The 23,043-nt window shown below is 34.6% G+C and overlaps 2 protein-coding genes across 4 annotated transcripts; both read right to left on the reverse strand.

Moving 5' to 3' along the window:
* Positions 1-9,026: 9,026 nt before the first annotated feature.
* Positions 9,027-16,719, reverse strand: LOC142335238 (uncharacterized). Of its 2 annotated transcripts, none has more exons than XM_075383651.1 (3): positions 16,590-16,719; positions 10,758-10,935; positions 9,027-9,523 (listed from the first exon to the last, which is right to left on the reverse strand). In XM_075383651.1, the coding sequence occupies exons 1-3, from the start codon at positions 16,627-16,629 to the stop codon at positions 9,148-9,150; spliced, it is 594 nt and encodes a 197-aa protein (XP_075239766.1). In that variant the 5' UTR covers positions 16,630-16,719; the 3' UTR covers positions 9,027-9,147. The 2 variants fall into 2 exon arrangements, with proteins under 2 accessions (XP_075239766.1, XP_075239765.1); XM_075383650.1 differs by lacking the exon at positions 16,590-16,719 and adding an exon at positions 14,409-14,532.
* A 2,541-nt stretch (positions 16,720-19,260) lies between these two features.
* Positions 19,261-22,604, reverse strand: LOC142335239 (uncharacterized). 2 transcript variants are annotated; one of them, XM_075383652.1, is made up of 3 exons: positions 22,512-22,604; positions 20,009-20,192; positions 19,261-19,779 (listed from the first exon to the last, which is right to left on the reverse strand). In XM_075383652.1, the coding sequence occupies exons 1-3, from the start codon at positions 22,549-22,551 to the stop codon at positions 19,410-19,412; spliced, it is 594 nt and encodes a 197-aa protein (XP_075239767.1). In that variant the 5' UTR covers positions 22,552-22,604; the 3' UTR covers positions 19,261-19,409. The 2 variants fall into 2 exon arrangements, with proteins under 2 accessions (XP_075239767.1, XP_075239768.1); XM_075383653.1 differs by having other exon boundaries at positions 20,009-20,186; positions 22,512-22,577.
* Positions 22,605-23,043: the final 439 nt, after the last annotated feature.

The following is a 23,043-nucleotide window of genomic DNA, read 5'->3' on the forward strand; positions in this document are numbered from 1 at the left end:
AAAATGGACCAGAAATCTGGTCCAAAAACAGCAGCTCTGTGGTGAGAGCAAACCAGACCAAAAGAAAGCAAAGAAGCGGAAAGAACTCACCTGGGTGAAGACGGCAGCTAAAGCAGAAGAGAGAAAGAAGCAGAGCCAACAAGCAAACAAACTCTGAAAAAAGAGTTTGTTAGTATACATAAAGAGAAAATCAAAGACAACACACAAAACGCACGGAAACCCCCTCCCCCCACCCCGACGCAACCCAACCCCGACGCCGCGCACCCACACCCCCAACGCCACCCCTCCCTCCCCCCCCAAATGAAACACACCCCTCCCCCAAAAACACCAACCGCCCAACCCAAAAAAACAAATTTTGGCATGAGTTCTGGAACATCACCATGGCATGGAACTCGGAGAGTGTGGAACAGCACTTTTCAATGTATGCGAGAATGGTGTGACCTACACGAATGAGGTCAGAAACGCTTAAAACGACCAAATTAAGTTAGGCTCTCGGGCAAATTTCACAATTTTTTTTAAAACAACACTATATGACATGTATACCATTAAAACCCTTTTGAACTAAGCTTTCATTATCACTAAACAAAATGAAGATATTCCATCTCTATACGGAGTTATTAGCAGAAACCGGCAAAGTCCGATCAAAAATTGGGACTTTTCCAATGAGTGTAGACAAACTTACAATTTCTGGGGAGTAATTCTTCAAATTTTATTAAACCAAAAGAAAGCACGCATAAAGGGCTCTCTGAATTTGTACCCCAATAGGCAAAAAAATTACTGCAGGCAGAGTAACTAACGATCGAGTCGTTGGTACCAAATGCCCCAAAAAAGGACAATGATGACCCAAAATGTCCAAATGTCCAATAAATGTTCATCAACGATTATAATTGTAATTAACAAATTTCGCTAGGCATATCACTGGGATACACTGAGTGTACCCAGTTGCTCGAACAACGGTAAAAGTAACATCTGCGGTGGTCAGTAGCAGGTTGGAGATGTCGTTTCTCCTGTTTCAGATGGTCAAACTGGAGGTATGTTAAGTGGTCAATATTTCAAAACTGACAAAACGAAAAAGAACCAAATTTACAGCAAAATGAGTACTACTTGCATCACGCTTTGTGTCAAAATATCATCAAAATCGGTTTATCTTACGACGAGATATTGCGAAGTTAAGGTACCGTACCAATCTCGTCAGAAACGAGGAGAGTTGACTTACAGAGCCAAAATTGACCACCTAAACAACCGAAAATGCACTAAAAAACCTATATGGGGAGAATGCCTTTTATTGAGGAACTCTAACGAAGTAATTTTTGAGGCTAAATTCGGCTGTTTTGTTGGTCTAACAAGTAGATACACGAAATGGACTAAACTCGAATTGGTCAAAATGGGAGTATGTGTCCTGGTCAATTTCTTGAAAACGGCTGAAAGAAACAAAGCGCCATTTACAGGGATTCAAGTACTGTTCAATCTGAGATTAAATCAACAAACAGACCAAAAATTGGTTCACTGTACGAGGAGATATGTCAACATGAAGGTACCGTACCAAATGATCAAATAGGACAAGTACATCTCAGGTTCCGCTAAAATTGTCGAACTGAACTAGAGAAAACATTTTGGGAAAATATATGGGAGACTCCTCATTGTCCCAGCAAGCTAACGAAATAACTCACGATGCTTAAACAATCAGTTCTTTAGAAATAAAAAGTTCAGAAAGTGACCAGACCTGGCAGTCATCCGCTTCTGGGGTCAAAATGGGGTCAAGTTTACAGGGTAATTTCTCAAAAACGACAGAAAAAAAAACAAAAGCTGGTAGTTTTTAGCACTGCTTGCGATACGCATCATATTATAAAATGAGCCCCATCTGTGCATTCTTCAAGAAGTTATATTAAAATTGATGTACCGTTCCAAATGACCATAGAGTAGAGGTACACCACATTTAGAGCTAAAATTGAACACCAAAACATCAGAAAACGCTAAATAAAGTATACATATTCGGAATCCACGCTAGACATGCTATTCAAAACACTAATTTTTTCAACACAGTTCAAAGCTTCAAGGTGTCAACGGGATCGACCGCTGGTGTCAACCGCTTCTGTCGATAAAATCGAAATCAAGTTTACTGGACAATTTCTCAAAAACGGCGAAACAAAAATGAAACCCCTTAGTACACTGCTTGTTTGTAGCACTGCTTGAGATACGCATCATATTAAAAATTGAGCTCAATCCGTACATTCTTCAAGGAGTTATAGCAATTATAATACCGTACCAAATGCCCAAAAAAGCGAGGCGACCGCTATTCAGAGCCAGAATTGACTAGTAGATCTCAACTACAAGAAATACTATATAAAATATATATGGGTTTACTCACCACTAACTGAGGATACTGAAACACTAACATTTGTAGGGTATATCGCGTGTTTTCTTGTACCGAAATTTGCGTCACCCTGAACAGCCCAAAAATTCAACTTTTTTTCAAATTTAAAAATTGATAACTTTCTGATAAAGCCGATTTGAGAGACCAACCAAACATTGCAAGCAAGAAAAGTGTAGTGCCAACAAAATGCAACCACTCCCGTTTAATTTGGATTAGTACTTTGGAAGATATTAACCAAATACTATTTTATACCCCAATTTTTGGGCTATCAGCAAAGCCCAAAAACTCCGGAACCGACGTAAAACAACATGAAACAGCGTTCCCGGCGTATTTGTGGGTGTAATTCTGGTCGACTTCCACGTTCTAGGTCACGGCAAACTTTCATGGCGAGCTAGGAAAAATTACAATTAGCTTCTACAACTTAAATAATGTCTAGAAAACACAAAAACGTAATCCGAAAAATGTGTTCAATTGCGCAAAACACCACTCAGCCATAAAATTTGAAAAACGATTCGTTTTTCCGCATTCATCATTGAATAACATTCCCACAAATAGTTTTCAGGACTTCAACTAACAATTTCATAGATGACCAGCTTGCGTGAGAAAAAGAATACGCTATTATTCACTAATTTTGTTTCCCAATTGAAAGAAAACAGTAAAAAATTGCAAAACATTCAGATCCTGTTTATTTGCTATCAAAAAAATTTTTAGTGACTAATTGAAGAACTTGCCTAAACATACCTTACAACTGCTTTAATACAACCGTTCACCATTGTCTTATAAGTTTGGTATGATGATATTGTGACTCATCTTAACCGGCCATCAACACAAACAATCTGATTAAAGAAAGATCAAGCAGTGAGCATGTGGTCATTTTTGGAGGTTTGGTTTTGAAAATTACTAATAACTTCTTGAACACTGAACCAATTGAAAGGAAATGCAGCTCATTAGACTGCGCTTAAATCGGGCTTTAAAACTCTATATACCATGACTGGTTTCATTTAAGTTCTTAGGAAATCAAAGCCGATGAGCATTCAGCCACTTTGCTCTTTTTTCCATTGGTGTCAAACGCTCGTTCTGTTATAGTTTCCAAAGTGTGCATCAAAAGACTTCACCATAGTCTTAAAAATATATTGGCTACAAAAACTAAAGAACTGGACAATAGGAAATGCGACATAGTGGTTTGGAACTCTTAAATGCCCAAATACATCAAAATTTGCTTTTTGCAGAAACTACAACAGAATTATATGAACCGACCTCAAGTCAATTAGAATAATCTTTTCCTTACTTTGATATGAACTGTAAACCTGGAATTTATGATCTAATCAACTGCTGTGTAGATAGTAGAGACATTTTATTGTGAAAAACAGTCCAAGTTTTTTCGATCCACATAACAACAAAAAGTTTTAATTTTCGAATTTGATTTCACAGCTAATCTACTTTTGCGACATAATACATAATCATTCATCTCGTTGAAAAATGAAACTTGGTTTTGGCACAATTCGTTTATTAGAAGAGTTGAATTTTTTTCTGATTGACAAAATGCATCAACTGCAAAGAATTCAACATTGTGAGACCAAGTTTAAGAAAAAGTTTGAAAGCAAAATGCAATTGTCTCACTACATCAGGAGCCAATAGAATCTCAGCTAATAAATTTCATCCGCTGTTGCAATAAAGATGAAGACACAGTCGATAGGATATTCGAGATAAAATCACTGATCATTTTTAAATGCGCCAAAAATTATCAAATAAAAAATTTTGAAGGAAAATAGAACAGAAATAATTAAACCGAACGCAAATCAATGTCAATAATGTTTTTCGTTCTTTCTCTTAACCATTGATGCTGTATGTTGGGCTCTAGGAACAAGCTGTATAAGTGGTTCAGAAACTTCATTGTGTTAAAAAGTCCAAAATTTACTTGATCCACTTAACAGCAAAGTTTTAAAAGATTCTTATGTCAAAAATACTGCTAATTTTTTTTTTATTTTCCCACGTTTCCTATTTTTTCCCCCGCAATTTTTCCCATTTTTGTCGATTCTTTCCCACTGAGATCTTAACTAATTTTCCGGGAAGAACCGGGATCAGAAGTAAACGAAAGTTTCGCAGCGGGAAAAAGCGGGAAACTTACGCATAGGCAAGTTTCTCGCCGGGAAATTGTGGGATTAGTAAGTATAAGCAAGATTTCCAGGAATCCCACTGGGATTTCGTGGAAACGATTTACCCGGTTGAGAAGTGCTGAAATTATCTAAGAAATGCGCTGACATCCGCTGAAAAAAATATTTTTCAGCGGATTACTCTTACATAATTATCCGTTTAATGTGTTGAAAAGTGCTGAAATTATGTAAGAAAGGTGCTGAAAATTCAACAGATTAAGCGGGTTAATATGTAAAATTTATCCGCTGAAAAATTTTTTTCAGTGGTTGTCAGCGCATTTCTTGCATAAATTTTGACGAATTCCTCGACCCGGGTGGCTGCAAATGTTGAAATAGACCTGAGAGCCTCTATTAAAAATGTCATTTAAGTTGCAACCAGGAGTTTCTCGTTGAACTGGATATTTCTCCGTGTTTGAGAAAATTGCATCTTTAATTTCTCCGATAATATCCAAAAACTTTTCATTTTGTAGCAGCAGGGCGTGCAGCGAAACTCCTGCCTGAGTTAGAATGTCTACGGAAATCAAGGATTACCTCAATATATTTGATATTTCAACAATTGAGATAAGTTTTGGTGTTGAAGCTCAGAAGAACATGGAGGCTCGCTAATATGCGATGGCACATAATGTTCTGGCCCTGCTCTGAAATCCTCTGAATCAGACACAAATTCGAATTATGATCAGACTCTGAAATCATCATGATTCAGAGACTGATCAGACTCTGAAATTCTCTGACTTGGATTCTGATTCAAATTGGGTATCTGAACGATGAGAAGAATTTGTTTCTTGTTTCCGAGAAATGGCAAAAGCTTCCATTGTGAACAGTTTCCTTTTTATTATAAAAAATGACAAACACTCAGTTTGCTTAATATTTTCATTGTGGAAGTTTCGAAACTTATTTTGGAGCCGTTTCTTAAATTTATTTTTCATATTCTGAAATAATTCTAGAATTCTGCTTTTATTCTGAATCAGAGCTAATTCACAAAAATTCGATCTGATTTCTTCTCGATTCAGAAAAATTCACAGAAACTTGATCGTGAATTTTCCTCTGAATCAGAGAAATTCAGCATTGATTCTGAATTCATTCTGAACCAGCACTGAAAATCAAACCTTTCCAGAAAGTGATCCTACGAGGCACTGATTCTCTATAATAGTTAGGTACGAGTGGTTTTGTATTAAACTGAATTGAAGGTACTTGAAATCCCTTTAACAAGTTGAAATTTAATGTTGTTGCAATCAGTGTCAGAAACCACACACTAAATAAAGTTAAGGTACAGCAAATATTCTCAAAATCGAATCTGGGGTGCTGTCTTAACGGCTCATACCTGAGAACTAAATTACCTCTAATCATCACCTGAGCATCTGAAATTCCAATTATATATTCATTTTAAAAAAAGCAGAGCATCTGCCGTATTTTCGGCCAGATCAATTGAGTTCTAAGAAACTGAAAAAAGGGTTGACTATACAAAAACCAAAAATGGATTGCACTTTTTACGCCGTTCTAGAGGATTCTCCACAAAAAAAAACAAAGAATGGGCAGATTTGCATAAACAGTAAAACGGGGCACGCGTACCTAACTCTCAGCCAAATTCAGTACTGAGTCAGATTCGAATTCAGGTCACATTTTGCACTGAAATTGTTTGTTTCAGAGCTAATTCAGTGAATCATTCAGAAGAATACAGAATATTTTCTCTGAATTTTGTTCTGATTCAGAGAAATTCAGTAATCACGTCACAGTTGGTTCTGAAATCCTTCTGCATCATTACTGAAACTTGAAAATCCTCTGGAATTGTTCTGAATCATTACTGATTGTCACTGAACCTTAGGTACGGGCACCCTCTTGTTAATTTCTTTCTGATCCGACCCACGTGCAAATTCTTGTCAGAATACCTTCAGAAACGTCTTGACTCATGTGTATGAGAATTGTTTATGAAATGTACTTAATCTATAATTTAATGGAAATCTCTCTCGCAAGTTAATAATGAACCTTGTTGCCTAACCTTTGAGGAAGCATTTTTGAAATATGAAATTGCCGTATTGGATCTCTTGAAGGTTATAATCGTAAAATTGAATTAATATTTGTTTTCATCTGATCAGTTTGAATTGGGTTGACGATTTTAGCCCAGGTCGAGGTGTCCAGATTCGAAATTTGATCAGACCATCTGCGCGCGCACACCTGTACATGGTACGCCCCAATTACAGTCTGGAAATATATTCGAGCGCACTTTAGTCTAGACAATGGTCTGCTTTGATCAGAGGCGGAACCGGGCGCACACTAGTCCGATCGAAAGAGATTTTGAACGTTATTAGGATTGCCCGTACGTAACTATCAGCCGAACTCAGTACTGAATCAGAGTCTAATTCAGGTCACATTTTGCACTTAATTTGTCTGATTCAGAGCTAATTCAGTGATTAATTCTGAATCATCTTCTGATTCAGAAGAATACAGAATACTTTCCCTGAATTTTGCTCTGATTCAGAGAAATTCAGAAATCATTTCTTAGTTGGTTCTGAAGTCCTTCTGAATCAGTGCTAAAACCTGAAATTTCTCTAAAATTGTTCTGAATCAGTACTGATTGTCATTGAACGTTGGTACGGGTGATCATATTATACTTCCAACTCCTTCATTTGTTCGGTTTTTGTTATTTTTACCGTGATGTTAGCTCTAAAAAGCTGCAACAATAAAACAGCGTTCTGATCAGAGTCTCATATAAAATCCGAGGGTGAGTATCAGGACCAGGGATTAAGCTCATTGTAAATGACTGTCGTCTTTAGAAGAAGTTTTCTTTGGCAATCAGATGTTTTTAATGGATTGGCGTCTAGATTCATCACTCGAGTCGGAAAAATCCACAAATGGCATACTAAATAAAATTTTGTAAAATATCTTTTATTAGCATTCGCAATCCTCTAAGGATTGGTTTTTTAGTTAACTATACTAAAAGAATAAATTTCAACGACTTGAATATTTTATAGTGATTCTAAGACATTTATTTAGAGAGCACTTGATTCTGATAAAGAGTCCATTTTGAACTACGTGAGTCCGATCAGAGGCAGGTTTGATTGTAATTGAATCTAATCACAATTGTAATCAAGCACAAATTAGTTTGACCAGGAGTCATTTCCGACCGCATGGGAGTCTGATTAGAAGAGGCCTGAAGCGCAAAGGGAATTTTGAAAGCATGCTAGTCTCATCAGAGGTCACTTTGGCCTGGGTGGGTCTGATCAGAGATGACTTCGGTCTGGACCTCAACCCGGAGAGTCTGCAGCACATTCGCTGTTCTGTCTATCGGATGATTATTAAAGTTTGTATTGAAAAATTATTAACTCTTTTCTGGTTTTGCTTTTTCATAGCTTTTTCGTAAATCTTTCAAAAATGCTTCTGCATTCCACATAAACATGCTTATTGCTAACAAGGCAACTATTTTTTGAATTGTCCAAGCTTTGTCAAAATTACTTCAAATCGGATTTTGAGTCACTGTTGCATTTAGTGTGTTTCCTAAGGGAGGACATTTCGCGCAGCAGTTTCTAGCTGAAATTCGAATTATAATATAGCATCAATTTTTCTACCAAACATTAGCAGTAAGGAATTTTCTCTAATGTCCAAAAAAATGTTCCGTTGGTTTAGTCTACCCTGTTATTTTTTGAGGGGAAACCCATCTATCTCGAAAGTGATGTATGATATTGTATCAACGTTATTTTCTCTTGTGTTCTCAAAGCTGCAATGTTCTTTCTTTTTCTATTTCAGAATGTTTACTATAAAAATACTCGGCTTCCCTCAGTACCTTTATGCAAATACAAACAAAAGTCTTTTCTCGCCTCTGATCTGATTTCTCTAAGAGTTTTTACATATAATGAAAACTTATAGCCTTTTTGGCATCACTTTGAATTTATATTCATAGCATTCTTAGAAATTTTATTGAAAATTCGGTGACAATCTTTTTTATAAATTGAATTGTTTGTTCATTAGTTTTACCGAGAAGTGAAGACAGAGTTTGCAAGCGAACTGTTTTCTCTTTTTTAGTGGACTCGACGTTGAACATTTCCCCGTTCAACTCTGTTTCGAGTGATCTTTATCTTTGTAAGATGTTTTGCTTACGCACCAGAATATGATTGGCGCAGAACTTGAGAAGCTAGTGTACGGCTATTTTTGATTACGTGTTATTCGAGGAGCGAAAGTTAGGTCTGCTTCGGAACAAGAAGAATGTTGCGAAAAGATACGAAGTTAATTTTGTAGCCAATTGTGAACTGATAAAAAAACAAATACAAAAAGAATAATTATGCGTGAAATAATTATTTTTTAGCGGGAAGATTCGAAAACCGACAAATTTGAACTGCAATAGAATAGCCAACTCGCACTGAATTCCTATTATGTATCACAATCCCTCCATCACTACGCTCAAATGTCTCCAAATGGCCTGCTCTCAAAAACTAAATCAATGAACACCATATTTTTTTACTATGAATATCGAGTCTCAATAATCACAATTCATCACCCTCGCCAAAATCATTTTTACGTTTTTGATTGGTTATTTCTATTATCAATCGTGATTCGTTAATAATAGAATCGATGTTAATGATTTGCAAAATGAATTCATAATCGGTATATCTGATCATCGTCATCCCTTTATGGCACCTCAGGTTCCATGTTGACTTCACAGACCGCGTATGCTTCTCCAGAATCACAACCAACGTCCCAAACCACAACCTCGTGGTCACACCAAGTACAATGCTCCTTTTTGTTCTTATTATTGGGGTCCGTTGAACTGAAAATACTCGTGTTCATTGCAGCACCCCGTCTGCATGAACCTGGGAGCCATTGGCCAGAAAAGTCATAGAGGCCCTGTAGTTGTTCAGCTCCATTGCAATCACGGGGTCTCACGAAACCCAGCCAAAGGTTGGAATATTTTTCGTTAAAATTTGGAATCACGTCTTTCAGCCATTTTCGCATTGATTCAATTTCTTCCCTACTATTGGGTTGAAACACGTAAACTTTGTCCCATCTAAAATTTTAAACTTCAAATTTGTTTTCCCTCGCATTACAAAAGGCTAACAAGTACTAATAGATTATCAATAGCTGGATCTATCTTGCAAACCCTTCAACCCCCCATGATAGAAGAAAGTCAAAGTAGGCGGAGTTGAATATGATGTTGAAAACATGCAGGAGGTATGAGAGTTCCAACCCGCGTATAGAAGTGTCTTTTTCGTAAGAACGCCTAGAAAGCGGTGAAAATAAATAATTCACCGCGACTCACCGCTTTCACCGCAAAAAGATGAATGAAATACGTGGTGAAAACTATTTCACTGCACTTCTTTTTAAATTTCACCGTCAAACTTCGACCCGAAATTACTTCCCGGGACGAGAAAAAAATCGGAAAAATATGTAAGACAAGCGGTGGAAAGTTGGTTTTTTCACAGCAAATTTCGTTCATAATTTTGCGGTGAAATGCGGTGAAATTATGTAAATTCACCGCTTACTCTAGTGGTGAAATTACATAAATTCACCGATTAAAGAAAGTTTCAAAAATATGTACAATTATTACTGGGTAAATTTTTCGTGGGTCTTCGAATAAATGTATCTGAACATCGTTGAAACAAAGACAATTCGACGCGGTTTCTAAGTGGTGCATTTGTGTAATTTCATCGCATTCACAGCTGATCTCGGACAATTTCAGCCGTGAGTTTATGTAATTTCACCACTAAGTTAAGCGGTGAAATTATGTAATTTTACCACATTCACTGCTGTTCCCACACAATTTTAACACTTTTTTCTAAGCAGTGAATTTATGTAAGTTCACCATTAAGTTAAATGGTAATTTTTGTAATTTGATCGCATTCACCGTTTATCTTACATAATTTTAACACTTTTTTTCAAAGCGGTTAATTTATTTAATCTCACCGCTAAATTCAGCGGTTAAATTATGTAATTATTTCACCTCTACCAGGCGATAAAGGTTTCTTCAACGCATTCACCGTCTGGTTTGCGTAATTTCACCGCATTAACCGCTTTTGTTACAAAACTTTCCGCATCCACCGCTTATCTTCCCAATTTTGCGTTGAAACTCAACCCGGGTTCCATATAAATGTGTTATACTTGATTTCAAGAAAAACCTCATCAAAAGCAATAAATCGGTGAATTTAGTCCATTTCTGAACTTCCTGCGTATTTTCATTGATTGTAGATCTTGTATGGTAATTCGCCCGAGCCGTCTCTGAACACCTCAATCCAGGATTTTACCTGTTTTTTTCTGCAATGGTTCCCATGCAATACTGTCGGATTTCGTAAAAGAAGTTGAATGTCTGCATTAATGGTCTGAAGCATCTTGTTAATGAAAACCCGCCCTTTCTCAATGGCTCAACATGGTAGGAGTTTTCATACCCAATTGGGCAGAACTGTTTGGCATCAGCAGTTTCAGCTAAAACGTTTTAACAAAAACGTAAGAAAAATACGATTTTTATATTGCAGTTTTTCCAATTAGTGCGGTAATGGAAATAATAAAACTTACTGCGCATGATAAAACTTTTAATTACATCCCAGGTCAAGACCGAATGGTTAACTTGTAAGAACTTGCAAGTTTCTTGCAAAAGATGGTTAACTTTTAAGATTTTTCAAGTTTCTTGCAAAAGAAGGTTAATTTTTAAGAACCTATGAGTCGAATGGTTAACTTGTAAGAACCTGCAAGGCTAATGGCTAACGTGTAAGTTTCTCGCAAGTTCGTTCCGGTCGAGCACAAATCTTTTGGTTAGTTCATTTTAACATAGAAAACGTTTAACGTAGAAAGCGCGTGGGAGTTAGTAGATTTGTTTGGATAAAATAATACAATTTAACCTAAGTAGACAAAATGGTTACTTTTTGAATTTTATCAATTCAAGAGAGTTTCTTTTGCAATTCCATTAAAAAACTGTAGATCTCAATTAGCTTCTTCACACTCGCTTTTTTAAAAAAGTTCCCAAAATATTAACTTTGATTGAATGATCAAATTCATATGCCAGTATTTTCTCAAAATAATTTAGGGGCCCTTCATTTTTATAACCTTTTTTATTCACACCTTTCCGGATTTTATTTTTTCCAAACATCCGTTTACATTCATGTCTTGCAACATTTTTAATTACGGTTTAGTGCGTATGTGTGTGTGCATGTGTGTGTGTGTGGGGGGGGGTGTGGTGTGTTTGCGAATGGTTAACTTGTAAGTAACTTGTAGGTCGAATGGTTAACTTGTAAGAGCCTTGTAAGTCGAATGGTTTACTTTTAAGAACTTGCAAGACGAATGGTTAACTTGTAAGAACTTGCAAGTTTTTTTGGATGCATCGCCTTGTAAGTTTCCGTGAGAAAGTTGCAAGTTCTGTCAAGAAAACCATTCGGCCTCGACTCGGGATGACGCCACAATAGTCGAAATGGCCCAGAGATATCAGAATTTCTCAAAAACTCTCAATTGCCCGAATCCTCAAATTTCTGGTTATTTCCCAGGCTTAACTCATGCCGTCAACATTCCTAATTCCCTTGTAAGATAATAAATGCTCAAACGCTGTAAAGATAAAAGCATAGGCAAAATCCTATTGGAAATAATTTGTCTCATTTATTAAGATTAAAAAACGTAAAAGAGAATTAATACTGCGTAAAATTTTAATCAACTTTTATATTCGCCAGTTTGCACTTGTAGCCTAACGTAAGATTATGTACTCACCCAGTAGTGGTTTTGTAAAAACAATTTCTGATAATTGATAATTTTGATTTTGATATTGATAAGTTTTGCACTAAGTTTAGCGGTTATTACTTGAAAACTTGAAAGATTTGCGGCTTTTATGAATAAAGATTTTTCACGACATTCTACTGATTGTGGGAGTTTTCCTCGCCGCCCTATTTTGCTCTTGTTGTAGTATGTATCAATGTTTTGACCTAAAGCAAGAAAAAAAATGCTACTCCGAGAAAACATTGAATAAGTTGGATTAAGTTCAGAAAAAATGTATGTCTTAAACATTGGAATTAAAAATTAGAGTGAGTTATTGTTTATGAATGGTGAATATTTTCATAGATATTCTTTAAAATATCATGCGTTTTATTGTGAATGTCTAAAAGTTATCAACTAGTTTATCGCACTCGTCGTTAGCATACAGTTTTCTTCTGTCGAATCAAGAATTCCACCTGTATTTTATTGATTGTTGTGGGTCTAATTTATCGTTTAAAACCGTGTTTTTGAAATCTAATTCAAAGCTTGTTAATTTTTGTTAAGTAGAAAAACTGTATAAAATAGTTTTTTGCTATTGTTATGTAATCTAAAAGCATTCTTTGCATTATGAATTAAAGTTGAAAATGACAAGCTTTCATTGCATATGTTAAAACAAAAGAAGCTAAGAACAATTTTTTTAAAAAGCTACAGCAGAAGAAGTTATAAAGAAATGTTTGATATTTTTTGCATTAATATCCAGTTATTGTTAAATTGAACTTATGTATTATTGTTACTGCTAAATTTTAAATGCTTACCTATTGTTGTTAAATTGACAGTTATAATTGTCAAAGACAATAAAGCTGTCCGTGTCGATATCAACCTGACAACATCCAAACAGAAATTTGAAGCTAAATCTGTCCTATTTGGGACAACACTTGTGCAACCTTAAATCAAAACTCTTAACTCAAAATTACGTCTCGTTTGAACTATTTTATTATCACACGGAATCACTATGCGTTGATGGTAGGATTAGTAATTGAAAGATGTGTTTTATTACCCATTAATTGTCATCTGCTTATCTGAATGAATGGTTTCGTTGTCTTGCAAAAGGTTTCTTTTCAATTAAAGACTTGCTTAAAAGTGCATCGTACTTCCCTGGATCAAAATCTTTCAAGGACAAAGATGTGAAGTAAAAATTTCAGCTGATCACTGATCACTTGAACAAGAGAAATCACGTTTTTTCATGTACAAATATGATTTATCGATTTCAAGGAAGCAGCCAAAAAACTGAGCCCAGCTGTGTTTATGGATATTTTTTTACTTATACCAGTTTATAAAGAAACCAGATTCCATGTTCATTAAAACCGTTGAAAATAAGCCTCAAAATCCTCTATTTTTTGAATATTGAGATTGTTTTCAGGGATTTTAAAGAATTATTAAGTGCCTTTTGTGAACTTTTCTGCAGGTCAGTGGAATTTTTTAGCTCAGGTTTTTGATGTTCCGAAAAACTAAATCTTTTGGATTTTTTTTAAAAAGAATTGACGTCTAGAATTTCTGAGTTATAACTACAATACAGTCATTTAGGTCAATAAAAATAATTATTGCTCTTGCATAAAAGCTCAGCAACAAGCTTCTAGGCTCTGCAATTCGAACAAATATTTGATACCAACTTGCTTGAAAGTGTTTAAGTTGAAGAGAGACCATTGCCAAATGAGTCCATAGAAACAATTCATAAAATTAATTGAGGCAATATGCCTTGTAATGTTTATTCACAAAAATTAAGATAAAAGAAAAGTTACAAAGTTGTTAATCAATACTCAAAAGATGAATCGATTTTATAAGAGATGTGTTTTCGTCTCATTAGCTGAGAAAGGAAAAGTTAGTGTTTTGGTTGGTCCAGCACTCTTAAACAGTTGCAAAATGAAACTTTTGACAGATATTCGCTACGAAGGCTATGATCCCAGGCATTGTTATTTTGTTGATCAAATGTAACCTCAAGGTAACTTTTCCCGCTAACTTGTCTTTCTAATGATACTATAAATCACGTTTTTTGGTCAGATAACAAACAAAGACTAAAAGAAAAAAATCACTTTTAAGTGCTTAAATATCGATCAAATAACAAACACTTTATCTGTAAAACTGATCACGTGAGTTTTATAAGTCGAATAACATCGTGTACCAATTTTGATGAAAAGTGAGCAGAGTGTAAGAGTTATATTTACCTGATATGAAAACTAAAGCTAGAAGAATTTCGTATCTCATTGCGGTCTACAAGTTACTGTTAAATTTTGGTTTTTGCTAATGGACTGTTATTTTCACTTATGATGTACAGAGCAGAGCCTTTTAAATTTCCTAGGTGACCTGGCTTCAAGGATAACCCCTAAAATCGTAGGGTTTTAATTAGGTAAGCTTATGACATGAGTGTTTTGAAGATATTGCAAAACCACACCTTTAAAAGCAGTTATTCATTTTTCATGTGTATGGGTGGGGCAAGCATTTTCTCGACCTTATATTCTTTATTGCAATATACAGGTGAACAGTAAGGTCATTCTTGAATCAAAGGCCATGCGGTCTATTGTGAATGTCATAATATTATCAACGAGTTGATCTCTTCCCTCGTTAGCATACAGCTTTCTTCTATCGGATCAAGAATTCAGCCTGTTTTTATTGGCTGATGTGGGTCTAATTTAATTTTTAAAACTTGGTTGTTTTTTTAATCTAATGCAAAGCTTGTTAACTTTTTCTTGAGTAGAAATAATGTAGAAAAATTGTTTTGGTAATGTTTTGAAATCCAAAAGCATTCTTTGCATTTTATATTAAATTTGAGCAAAAGTTTTTCATTGCATATTTCAAAGCAATGCTAAAACGAAATTTTTGACATTTTTATGAACGAAAATCCAGTTTTTGTTAAATTGATTTTGGGGATTTAAGGTAATGCTATAACTGTCAAAGATTTTGGCATGGCTGCCCGTGGGTCTCGATATCAACCTGATAACATCTAAATGAAAATTTGAAGCAAAACTTGTCCCACTGTGGATAACATTTGTGCATTCTCAAATCAAAATTATTAGCTCAAAATAACGTCTTGCCTGGGCGTTTTCTCTCTGTGACCAATTTTCCGTCTGACTAATTTTCACGGAACCGGTTCAAAAAGTTGACAAACATCACTAGGCCACAAAAATCACAAGGAATCTCTATGCGTTCATGGTAAGATTGGTTTTTGAAAGATGTGTTTTATTAGCCATTAGTTGTCATTTGCTTTTCTGAATGAATGATTTCGTTTCCATGTAAATGGTTTTCTTTCAATTAAAGACTTGCTTAACAATGCATCGTGCGTTCCTGAATCAAATTCTTTCAAGAACAATGAAGTGAAGTAAAAATTGCAGCTGATCGCTGAGCGGTTGAACATAAGAAATCACGTTTTTTTTTCTTTTATAAATATGGTTTATCGATTTCAAGGAAGCAGCCAAAAATACTGAGCCCAGCTGTTTTTCAGACATTTCTTTACTACATCGCAATATTTTAAGAAACAAGACTCCATCTTCATCAAAACCGTTGTAATTAAGCCTCAAAATCTTCAAATTTTTGAATATCGAGTGTTGAGGGATTTTAAAGAATTATTAAGAGCCTTTTTTCAATTTTTTTTGCAGCTCAGTGGTCTTTTTTGCAGCTCAGGTTTTCGATGATCCGAAAAAACACTTCTTCTGGTTTTTTTTTTAAAAAAATCTGACATCTAGCATTTCTGACTTATAACTAAATTACTGTCATTTAGATCAATAAAAACAGTAAATAGCCTTGCATAAAAGCTCGGCAACAAGCTTCTAGGCACTACAATTCGAACAAATAATTGATGCCAATTTGCTTGAAAGTGTTTAAGTTGAAAGGAAACGATTGCCAAATGAGTCCAAAGAATCAACTCATAAAATTAATTTAGGCAATATAAATATGCCTTGTAATTTTTATTCACAAAAACTAAGATAAAAAAGTTTTTGATCAGTACTCAAAAGATAAATTTTTTATAAAAGATCTGTTTTCATCTCATCAGCTGAGAAAGGATATGTTAGTAATTTGATCGATCCAGCACTCTTAAACAGTTGCAAAATGACACTTTTGAAAGATATTCACTACAAATGCTCTAATCCGAAGCAAGGTTATTTTGTTGATCAAATGTAACCTTAAGGTACCTTTTCTCGCAAACGTGTCTTTCTAATGATACAATAAATCAAGTTTTTTGGTCAGATAACAAACAAAGACTAAAAGAAAAATATCACTTTTAAGTGCTTAAATATCGATCAAATAACAAACACTTAATCTGTAAAACTGATCACGTGAGTTTTTTAAGTCGAAAAACATCGTGTACCAAATTTGATGAAAAGTGAACAGAGTGTAAGAGTTATATTTACCTGATATGAAAACTAAAGCTAGAAGAATTTCGTATCTCATTGCGGACTACAAGTTGCTGTTGAACAATTTTTTGGTTTTTTCTAATGACTCTTATTTTCACTTATGTTGTCGCAGAGCTTTTTAAATTTTCTAGGTTACCTGGCTTCAAGGATAACCCCTAAAATCAAAAGATTTTAATTAGGTAAGCTTTTGGCTCGAGTGTTGTGAAGATTTTGCAAAACCACACCTTTAAAGACAATTATTCAGTTTTTATGTGTATGGGTGGGGCAAGCATTTTCTCGACCTCATATTCTTTATTGCAATATACAGGTGAACAGTAAGGTCACTCTTAAATTAAAGGCGGTTTATTGTGAATGCGGTTTATGGTGAATGTCATAGTATTATAAACGAGTTGATCACTTCCCCCGTTAGCGTACAGCTTTCTTTTATCGGATCAAGAATTCAACCTGTTTTTATTGGCTGATGTGGGTCTAATTTCTGTTTGAAACTGGGTTGTTTTTTAATCTAATGTTAATTATTTCTTGAGTAGAAACAATGTAGAAAAATTTTGGGTATTGTTTTGTAATCTAAAAGCATTCTTTGCTATTTAATTTAATGTTGAATGAAAGTTTTTCACTGCATATTTCAAAGCAACCCTAAAATAAATGTCTGACTTTTTTATGCACTAATATATAGTTTTTGTTAAATTGATTTTAGGGATTTTAGGAAATGTTATAACTGTCAAAGATTTTGGCATAGCTGCCCGTAGGTCTCGATATCAACCTGATAAGATCTAAATGAAAATTTGAAGCAAAACCTGTTCACTGGGGATAAAATTTGTGCATTCTTAAATCAAAATTATTCACTCAAAATAACGTCTCGCCTGGGTTCTTTCTATCTGTGGCTAATTTTCCGTCTGACTAGTTTTCACGGAACTGATTCAAAAAGATGACCAACATCACTATGCCACAAACATCACACGGAATCTCTATGTGTTGATGCTAGGATTGGTTTTTGAAAGATGTCTTTATTAGCCATTAGATGTCATTTGCTGTTCTAAGTGAATGATTTCGTTTCCTTGTAAATGTTTTTTTTTCAACTAAAGACTTGCTTAAAAATGCATCGTGCTTTTTTGGATAAAAATTTTTCAAGGGCAATGAAACGAAGCATAAACTTCAGCAGATCGATGATCGGTTGAACAAGAGAAATCACGTTTTTTCTATTACAAATATGATTTATCGATTTCAAGGAAGCAGCCAAAAAAACTGAGCCCAGCTGTTTTTACAGATAGTTCTTTACTAAATAGCAATATATTAAGAAACCAGACTCCATCGTCATCAAAACCGTTGTAATTAAGCCTCAAAGTCTTCAAATTTTTGAATATCGGGTGGTGAGGGATTTTAAAGAGTTATTAAGAGCTTCGTTGCAGGTCAGTGGTCTTTTTTGCAGCTAAGGCTTTCGATGATCCGAAAAACTATATCTCTTTGACTTTAAAAAAACCGACGTCTCAAATTTCCGACTTAAAACTAAAATACAGTCATTTAAGTAAATAAAAATAGTGAAAAGTCATGCTTAAAAGCTCGTTGGGTTTTTCAAAAGACCCCATCATTCAGTTGAAGAACCCCTATTCATATATCCAGTCATCTTTGAGAATTCTAATTCAAAAAAAGCATCGTAAGTAATTTTCAAATGATTCTCATCTTTCAGTTTCTTAATTTTATAGATGGCCTGGATTCAAAGCTGTCCCTTTTATATGAAGGGCTTTATTTAGGTAAGCTTATGGCACGACTACTTTGAAAACATATTGCAAAACCACACCTTTAAAAACATTTACTCAGTTATTATGTGCATGGATTGGGCAAGCCTTTTTCTTGACTTCATTTTTTTATTGCAATAGAAAGGTGCACAATAAGGTCAGTCTTAAAACAAAAGGTCCGAAATATGATGAAAATGATGTTGCTAATGTAATTGCAAAGACATTCAAGCATTTAATTTTTACTCACTGTTCTCGAAAGATAAAGAGAAAAAACGTAGTGGGAGCATGGGAAGCTCATGAAATATGAAGTGTTAATCTGATACCCCTTTATGGCCACAACTGAGCAGTCTTCTATGGCTATTTCATTGTTTTGAATGATTAATCTATTTTGCATCTTTTCTGCTAGCGCCCCCCGCGCTTAACATGGGACACCCATTTACACAGGCTTAAACATATGTTAAAGTTAAGTAAGTGATCTTGATCTTTGTAAGATGTTTTGCTTACGCAACCGATAAGGATTGGCGTAGAAGAACTTGAGAAGCTACTGTATGGCTTTTTTCTTAGGTGTTATTCATGTAGCGAAATTTAGGTCTGCTTAGAAGCAAGCAGAATGTTGAGCGCATATACGAAGATATTTTTGCAGCCAATTGTGTACTGAAAAATAAATAAATACTAAAAATATATTTATGCTCGAAATAATCACTACTTTAGCTGGAAGATTCATGGAGCTCAAAATGGTTCTTTCAAGGAAAATACAAAACAGAGCAAAATCCGCCAATAGGAACTGCAATAGAATAGCCAACTCGAACTGAAAAGCGATTATGTATCGCAATACCTCCATCACTACCCTCAAATGTCTCTGAAAGGACAGCTCTCAAAAAATAAAACAATGAACAGCAATTGTTTTATTTTTAATATCAAGTCTCAATATTCGTCATCCATCACCCTCGCCAAGATGTTTTCTACGTTTTTGATTGGATAACTTTTTATCAATCGTAAGTCGTTAGTAATAGGATCGATGTCAATGATTTGCAAAACGATTTCATAATATGTATATCTGATCATCGTCATCCATTTATGGCTCCTAAGGTTCCATGTTGAGTTCACAGACAGCGTATGCTTTCTCATTATATGAACAATATACGTCCCAAACCACAGCCTCGTGGTCAGACAATGTACAAAACTCATTGCTCTTCTGATTACTGCGGTCCGGTGATTCGAAAATACTCGTGTTCATTGCAGCACCCCGTCTACATGACCCTGGGAGCCATTGGCCAGAAAAATCAGAGAGATCTGGTATTCGTCCAGTTCCATCGCATTGACGGGGTCTCACGAAACCCAACCAAAGATTGGAATTTTTTTCGTTAAAATTAACAATCACGTCACTCAGCCATACCCGCATTGCTTTAATTTCTTTTCTACTTTTGGGTTGAAACACGTAAACTTTGTCCCATCTAAAATATTATATTTCATATTTGTTCTCTGATTCCCTCGTTTTACAAAATGAAAACAACTATTCATAAATTATCAATATTTGGATCTTGTTGCAAAATGTTCAACCCCACCCCTTCCTTTTTGGTGATTTCAGTCCGTTTCTGAACTCCCTGTGTATTTTCATTGAGTCTAGATCAATTCTGGTAGTTTGCCAAAGCCATTTCATTTCAACCCTATTTAAGATTTTACCTGTTTCTATCTGCAATGGATCCCATGCAATACTGTCGGATTTCGTAAAAGTATTTGAAAGTCTGCAATAATGGTTTGAAGCATCTTGTTTTGGGAAACCCGCCATTTCTCAGTGGCTCAACATACACGGAGTTTTCATACCCACTTGGACAGATGTGGTTGGCGTCAGCAATTTCAGCTAAAACTTTTTTACAAAACCTTACAACTTTGCTCCAATTTTTTCCAAGTCACAGCGGCAAGGTAAACTAAATGATGAACATGTGCTGCGCAGGATAAAGGTTTTAATTACATGACGCCACAAAGGTCAAAATGGCCCAGATAAATGCATTAATAAAAGCTCAAACGCTTGAAAGATCAAATGCAATAAAATCCTATTGAAATGAAATGCTCCTCCGCATGAAATAAGTTGGATTAAGTTCAGAAATAGTGTTTGTGTTAAACATTGGAATAAAAAATTGAAGTGAGATTTTTTTTGTGAATAAAAATATTTTCATAGATTTTCTTCAAAGATCATGCGTTTTTTTGAAGTTATCAACGAACTCATCGCATCCCTTGTTAGCATACAGCTTTCTTCTATCGGATCAAATATTCAACCTGTTTTTTTATTGGTTGTTTTAGGTCTAATTTATTTTTTAAAACTGGGTTATTTTTCTTTTTTAAATCTAATGCAAAGCTTGTTAATTAATTCCTGAGTAGAAATACTGTAGAAAAATTGTTTCGCCATGTTCGGTCATCTAAAAGCATTCTTTGCATTTGAATTTAATTTTGAATATGAAATACTATTTATTGCATATTTTAAAGCATATGGAAAAAAAGAGAAATATTTTACACTTTTTTTGCATTATCATCCTGTATTGCTTTAAACTGAAATTACGAAGTTTCGGAAAATCTATATTTACCTATACTTGGGAATGGCTGCCCTTGTGTCTCGATATCAACCTGATAACATCCAACCAAAAATTTTAGGCTGTCCCATTGACGATAACACTTGTGCTTTCTTGAATCAAAAATATCAACTCAAAATAGCGTCCAAATAGGGTTTTTTTCTGTGCAATCGATTTTCCGTCTGACTATTATTCGAGGCATTGATTCAAAAAGATGACAAATATTCTCTGCCTCGAGATTTTTTCAAAAAATCGGATCAGTATGCTTTGATATAAGGATTTGTTTTGAAGGATGTGTTTTAATAGCCATTAGTTAGATATTTAATTGTGAATTAATTTCTTTTAAATTTAAGACAGGCTTGAAAAATTTATTATCTTTTCCTTGATCATATCATTTGAATGTCAATGGTGTGAAATAAAAATCTTGGCTGATCGCTGATCAGTTTTAAAAGAGAAATCATTTTTTCCCATAAAATTTCCTTTTTTTATTAACTTTTTTGAAGAAACCAGATTCAATTTTACTCATTTCATCAAAACAGTTGCAATTGAGCCCGAAAACCTTCTATTTTTTGATAATTGAACTTGTGATGAGTTTTAAACAACTATGTAACGAAACAAGAGCATTTTTGAACTAATTAGCTCAACAAGAGCATCCTGCAAATTTGTAAAAAATATTAAACCGGAGTAGTCGTTTTTGCAGCTAAGGTTTTTGATGTCACAAAAAACAAATGGTTTTGAAATTTCAAGAATTGACCTCTAACAGTTCTGATGCCTATTACTAAAACTCGCTAATTTTAGTCAAACAAAATAGAAAATTTTTATGATAAAAAATTCATTAGATTTTTCTACAGTTCCCACTATTCTGTTGTTGAAAAACCCCGATTCAGATATCCAGCGGCTTTTAAGGAGTTTAAATTGAAAATGCGAGTATGTAACTTTCAAAGGATTCTCTACTTTCATTAAATTTTCTCCTGAGATAGCTAGCTTCTGTTTAGCTCAGCATTTCGAACAAACAATTCATACTCTTTTATATGAAAATATATAAGTTAAGGGGTTACAATTGTCAAATGAGCCCACAGAAACAAATCATTACTGTAATTGGGGCAATATTAACATGCCTTGTAATATTTTTTTCAAAATATGATGATCACAGAAAACCTTAAATGCTAGAGCCGCTCCCAATTTTTTAATAATTACTCGAAAAAATTTTTGAGATTTCTATTCGTCCCCTGTACTCTCAGAGAGTTACATAAAGACAGTTGCGAAAGATACTAGCTACAAACTTTTTTTTGTTCCTATGCATTTTTATTTTGTTGATCAATTGTAAGTCTCTAGGAAACGTTTCGCGAGCTTGTTTTTTTTCAGATATTTAAAATAACTATTTATCGGACAGATATTAATTAAACACCATTTATTAAGAAGAATATCACTTTGAAGCACTAAAACATTAATAAGTTGTCTGAGAATTTTTAACAGTAAAGCTTTCAGAAAATTTTGTCGTGTGATATCGGTTCTAAGATAATGCACTTACGAGCTGTTCGTGTGGGCGTTTTACTTCCAATTTTATTGTGTATTAAAAATTTGATGATTAGTGAACAGAGTTCTCGAGTTAATTTTACCTGATATATAAATTATAGCTAGAAGACTTGCGTATCTCATTGCGGACAACAAGTTTTTATCGGAGAACTTTTTATTTGTTCTATGGAGTTGTTTTTTTCACTTTCGATGATGCAGAGACTAATCGCTTTTAAATTTTTTAGGTGACCTGGCTTCAAAGCTGTCCCTTAAATACGAAGGGTTTTAATTAGGTAAGCTTATGGCACGACTGCTTCGAACAAATTACAAAACCACACCTTTGAAACAATTATTCAGTTATAATGTACATGGGTGGAGCAAGTTTTTTGCTCGACTTCGTATTCTATATTGCAATATACGGATGCACAAAAGGTCAATCAATAATCAAAGGCGCCGAAATATGATGAAAAAATAACGCAAAGGCATTCTATAAGTTAATTTTTTCCTCATTTCTCTCAAAAGATGAAGAAAATCTAAGCAGTAGGAGTATGAGAAGTTTATGAAGTTTGACGTATTGTTCTGATGCCACTTTGTTTGCCAGAAAAAAGCAATCATATATGCTTTACTTTTGTAAAT

This window comes from Convolutriloba macropyga, chromosome 2 (genome assembly GCF_964194025.1).
Source record: "Convolutriloba macropyga chromosome 2, txConMacr16.3, whole genome shotgun sequence".
NCBI lineage: Eukaryota > Metazoa > Xenacoelomorpha > Acoela > Convolutidae > Convolutriloba > Convolutriloba macropyga.